At 43.8% G+C, this 5864-nt stretch overlaps 1 protein-coding gene across 1 annotated transcript; it reads left to right on the forward strand.

The window, feature by feature from the left end:
* The first annotated feature begins 503 nt into the window (after positions 1–503).
* On the forward strand, positions 504–5337 carry LOC136524173 (uncharacterized). Its single transcript, XM_066517632.1, has 9 exons — positions 504–914; positions 1014–1211; positions 1889–1961; positions 2043–2113; positions 2468–3079; positions 3194–3265; positions 3734–3961; positions 4037–4100; positions 4844–5337. Exons 1-9 carry the CDS (start codon positions 504–506, stop codon positions 5335–5337), a joined length of 2223 nt encoding a protein of 740 aa, XP_066373729.1.
* Positions 5338–5864: the final 527 nt, after the last annotated feature.

Consider the following 5864-nt stretch of genomic DNA (forward strand, 5'->3'; position numbering starts at 1 on the left):
GTGTTTGAGCTTGGAAGATGCATGCTTGGGACGGGAGTAGCAGCACGTGTGCACGTCACCTTTGAGTTATTCATATCTTTGGGACACATGTGTTGTAATAATAATAATTTTAACTATGGTTTAGTTGGTTTGTCCCATATGTTTTTATGTTGGATCATGATTTGGTTGAGTTATGATAGACTGTTGAATAGTAAAGATTCTTTATCGTTAACTTTTATGATTATTGTTGGTTCTGCGTACTCCATTGCTATGGTCGTTTTTTTGCTGAAGTGAGGTAATTCTCCAGAAAATTTTATTGTCTTTTCTTCTGGGGTGTTACAGTTGGTATCGATGCCTAGGTTATAGGTTCTATGTTTAAGTTGTTGTGATAAAATTTTGACTCACTAAAACCTGACACACTTGCACTTGTAGGATGGGGACGGTTTTCTTTATTGCTTTTGTCTTGTGTTTTTTTCTCATGGCTGTTGTTGCTTATTGATGTGCTATTGTTGTGTGGGTTGTACATGGCTCAAGGTCGTGGTCGTGGTCATGGTCGTGGTGGCCGCGGCGGTCGTGGCCGCGGTGAGAATGAGCCTGCTCCCAAGGCTCCTCAGGATATGGCGGCAATTTTAGCAGAGATGCAAGCAATGTGTGTTGAGTTGAATGCCTTGCGTCAGGCTCCTCCTAATGGTGGTGGTGGTGGTATTAGTGACCCACCTCCAAACACTACTGGTGGTGGTGACCCTCCTCCAAACACTACTAGTGGTGGTGATCCTCCGGTTGGAGGGAATGTTCAGCATCTGTTGGACTTGAGACAATGGTGTGGTATGCATCTGGAGCTTTTTGCTAGTAACGGTGCTCCAGTTGAGGCTGCGGATTGGCTTTCTGCTGTGGTTGACAAACTGGAGGCTTTTCAGATTCCTCTTCTAGACTGGGTTTGCTATGCTAGATAGCTACTGAAGGGTGAGGCTCTTGTGTGGTGGAGGAATGTGATATCCTCTCGCAATGCTAGTTTTGGTCCTGTAACTTGGTAGGAGTTTGTTGGTCAGTTTGAGAGAAGGTTCTACCCTATTGCTTTCGTGGACAAGATGAAGATTCAGCTTGAGAGGTGTCATCAGGGCAAAGAGACTGTGGTAGAGTATGAGGTTGCTTTCAACAAGATTGTGTGCTTTGTTCCACATGTGGCGCATGATGAGTATGAGAAGGCAAGGATTTTCAGGGAAGGCTTGAAGGTGTCTATTCAATGTGTTCTTGGTGCTTTTCCTATAGTGGACTTTCGCTCGGTTGTGGAGCATGCTTTGGGAGTGGAGGTGTAGGATGAGTTTACTAAAGAGCTTAGAGCAGGTGGAGGTAGAGATCAGTCTTAGGGTCAAAGGGATCAGAAGGGACAGACTAGCTAGACTGGAGGTCCTAGTCAGAGGAAGGACAAACATCATCGTCACCAGCCTTATGGTGGTAGCTCTTCTCAGTCTCATGGTTTAGGTGTTGGATCTGGTGGTAGCTTTGCTCGGTACCAAGCTATTGTGAAGCCAGGCATGGGCTTGGTGTGTTTCTGGTGTGGTGATGCTCATCGGCATGCAGATTGCCGCTGGACTAGCCGATGCTATAGGTGTGTGGAAAGGAGGACCACAAGGAGATGGTGTGTAGCATGAATCCTAATAGCAAGGTCAGGTGGGAGCAAGTTTCCTCTTTACCTAGTCAGCATAGTTCTACTCACATGATGGCTAATAGTTCACTAGCACAACAGTTCTCTACTCCACTAGTGCAACAGTTCTTACATGCGCCCCCTACGCAACAGTTTCTACCAGATCCTCCATCGGCTTCCATGGTTGATCATTCACTGGTACCTAGTTCTGGGGGTGCATACTAGTATTCTCGAGCTCCTACACCTTCTGCTCCTCCTGCGCAGTGGACTACTATATCACATGCTTTCTCTAGACCTTCTTCGACTGGTGTTCAGGGGGCTTATGCTATGCCCTCAGGTAATGGTTGTGACCATGGGGATGTGGCGACATGTATTATCTCAGTTGATTCTTTTGATGCATATGTCCTTTTTGATTCAGGAGCTAGTTTCTCTTTTGTCTCGGAGGGTTTTGTGGTTCGTTCTGGTATCTCAGCTCAGCAAATTAGTCAAGTAATTACAATCAATTCTGCTAAGGGACCTCTATCTAGTACTTTTATTTGTCCTGGTTGTCACATTAGCATAGCAGATGAGGATTTTGTGGCTAATCTAGTGATTATACCATTGGATTTGTTTGATGTTATTGTTGGGATGGACTGGCTTTCTCAGTATTAGGTTGTTATCTCTTGTTTCTAGAAGATAGTCTCTCTGTAAGCACCTTCGGGGAATGAGGTAGATAGTCTTCCAGGGAAGTGCCTTGAAGTATTCCCTTGCATTGCTTTGTTGTCTTTTCCTTGATCGCTGGTCAAGGAAGTCAGGTTTTTTGTGGGCTATGCGTGGGTCAAAGATTCTATCTCATGCATACAGGACATTCCAGTGGTGTGTCGGCATCTAGATGTTTTTCCTAATGAGCTGCTAGGTTTGCCTCCTGAAAGGGAGCCTCTCTTGGAGATTAAGTTGATTCCTGGAACTCAACCCAGCTTTAAGTCTCCATATAGGATGGCACTTGTGGAGCAAGCAGAATTGAAGAAGCAGATTGATGATCTTCTAGCGAAGGGATTTATTAGACCAAGTGTCTCACCTTGTGCTGCTCCTATGATATTTGTGGAGAAGAAGGATGGGACCAAAAGGATTTGTGTGGATTATAGAGGGCTTAATCAGGTGACAATCAAGAACAAGTACCCATTACCTCATATTGATGCGTTGTTTGATCAGTTGAAGGGTGCCAAGGTTTTCTCCAAAATTGATTTGCAATCTGGTTATCACCAGTTGAGGATTAAGGAGGAAGACATTGAGAAGACAACTTTTAGCACAAGGTATGGGCATTTTGAGTATGTAGTTATGTCCTTTGGACTAACCAATGCTCCTGCTGTTTTCATGGTAGCCATGAACATGATGTTGCACCCATACTTGGATGTATTTGTAGTGGTATTCATTGATGATATCTTGGTTTATTCAAAAACAAAGGAAGAGCATGAGGTGCATTTGAGTCTAGTGTTGGATAAGCTAAGGGAATACATATATTATGCCAAGCTAAAGAAGTGTGCTTTCTGGCTTTCTGAGGTTTCTTTTCTTGGTCATGTTATTAACTAGGATGGAATCACTGTCGATCCCAAGAATGTTGCTTCTATGGTCGAGTGGGAGAGACCAGCTACTGTCATAGAGGTTCGTAGTTTCCTAGGACTTGCTAGATACTATGGTCGATTTGTTCAGGATTTCTCTACTATTGCAAAGCCTATGATGAAGTTAACTATGAAAGGTGCTCCTTTTGTTTGGACTACTGAGAAATTGGTGAATGCTCCTATTTTGGTTTTGCCTGAGAGTGGCAAGCGTTTTACTATATATATAGATGCCTCTCGTATTGGTCTTGGTTGTGTGCTCATGCAGGAAGGTAGGGTGATAGCTTATGCTTCTAGACAGTTGAGGAGGCATGAGGTGAATTATCCTACACATGATTTAGAGTTAGCAACAGTGGTCTTTGCATTGAAGATTTGGAGGCATTATCTTTATGGTGAGTCTTGTCATATCTTTACAGACCATCAAAGTCTCAAGTATATATTTACTCAGAAGGAGCTAAACTTGAGACAGAGGAGGTGGCTAGAGTTGATTAACGATTATGATTTGACTATTCAGTATCATCCTGGAAAAGCAAATGTCGTTGCAGATGCTCTTAGTAGGATGGGTGTTCCTAAAGCATGCATGACATTGATTGGTGACTTGTACCGCATGGGTATTTCTCTTTGCTATGCGGGTGTTGCACGTGAGGAGACCCAATTATTGATTCAGTCATCATTGCGTGAGAAGGTGAGAGTGGCTCAGTTGCAAGATCGCCTACTCCAGGCTATTTGCAAGCGCATCGAGGTAGGTAAACCCTGTAATTTTAGTATGGAGGCCAATGGCACTATTTATTTCAGAGGTCGATTATGTGTGCCACAGAAAGCTGAGGTGAAGATGGATATTTTGAGGGAAGCTCATCGCAGTCCATATACAGTACATCCAGGTGAGACGAAGATGTATCGAGATTTGAAGTAGAGTTTTTGGTGGAAACGGATGAAAGTAGATATTGCCAAGTATGTAGCTTCATGTGGAATTTGTCAGAAGGTAAAGGCCAAGCATCAGAGACCTGTTGGGTTGCTAAAGCCATTGGAGATTCTTGAGTGGAAATGGGAGAATATTACAATAGACTTTGTAGTTGGCTTGCTTCGCTCGCCTAGATGCAAAGATGCTATTTGGGTTGTCATTGATAGGCTTACCAAAGTGGCTCACTTCATTCCAATGAATATGAAAAATTCAGCTGTAGATTTGGTTCCATTGTCTATTAAGGAGATTGTGAGGTTGCATGGTGTACCCAAGTCTATTGTGTCAGATTGGGACTCTAAGTCTGTGTCTAATTTCTGGAAAAGTTTGCAGAGTGGTTTGGAACGAAACTTGATATGAGTACTGCTTTCCATCCTCAGATAGATGGTCAGTCTGAGCGTACTATTCAGACCTTGGAGGATATGTTGCGTGCCTGTGTGCTTTCATGGAAGGGAAGTTGGGAAGATCACTTGCCTTTGGCGGAGTTTGCTTACAATAACAATTATCAGGCTAGTATTTGGATGGCTCCATACAAAGCGTTATATGGGAGTAGATGTATTTCTCCACTTGTGTGGGATGTGGTTGGTGAGCGCTCCTTAGTTGGTCCAGATTGGGTACGCCAGACTCATGATAAAGTCCGTGATATTTGACAAAACTTGTTGACAGCTCAGAGTCGGCAGAAGAGCTATGCAGATGTTAGACGGAGGGCTTTGGAGTTTGCAGTGGGAGATAAGGTGTTCCTAAAGGTTTCACCGACAAGAGGCATTGTTCGTTTTGGCACTAAAGGGAAGCTTAGCCTGAGGTACATTGGACCATATGTGATTATCGCTCGTGTCGGTGCATTAGCATATCAGTTGCAGTTGCCGGAGTCTATGGCTAGAGCGCACCCGGTGTTTCATGTTTCTATGTTGAGGAAATACTTGAAAGATCCACAGCAGACGATGGATGCTGAGTCAGTGAATATAGAGCAAGACTTGATAGTTAAATATCACCCGGTGCAAATACTAGAGTTCTCTGAGCGTGTGATGCGCAACCGGACCATCAAATATGTTCAGGTCTTATGGATGGATCAGACAGAACAAGAAGCCACATGGGAGTTGGAGGATTATATGCGCAAGGAGTATCCAGAGCTCTTCGAATCTGGTGAGTCATTTTTTTAAGCATGTGGTTCCATTCTCGTTTTGTTAGTAGCTCCGTTTGGATGAATTCGGGGACGAATTCCCTAAAGGAGGGAGAATGTAATACCCCAAGAATGCTTGGTAAATATGGATTTTTTAATATGGATTAACGCCGAAAATTTGACTTCTTGATCCTTTCCTTGGATGGATGAACGGAGAATACCTAGAGTTTGTCAAATGCTTTTTATTTGCCTATTGGATCGTGAAATAATAGCGATGGAAAGAAATTACAAAGGAAAGGAAAAGAAGCACTTCCACGAAGCTACAGTACAATGTAGCTACAGTAACCGCGCAGGAACAGTATGCCGTTTTTTTTCCTTTCCTCCTTTTTTCTTTTTCCATCCCCGCCGATTCAGGTTAGGAGTCCGACTACTTGTCTCTTCTCGTCTCCTCCGTGTGGCCTCAGCCCAACAGCCGCCCCCATATGAATAGAAGGGAGAAAGGGAGAGGAAAGGAGAACTAGGGCTTGCCGCCGCCGTCTACGTGCCGTTCTTCTCCAAAATTCCATC

This window comes from Miscanthus floridulus, chromosome 18 (genome assembly GCF_019320115.1).
Source record: "Miscanthus floridulus cultivar M001 chromosome 18, ASM1932011v1, whole genome shotgun sequence".
In the NCBI taxonomy this organism is placed as follows: Eukaryota; Viridiplantae; Streptophyta; class Magnoliopsida; order Poales; family Poaceae; genus Miscanthus; species Miscanthus floridulus.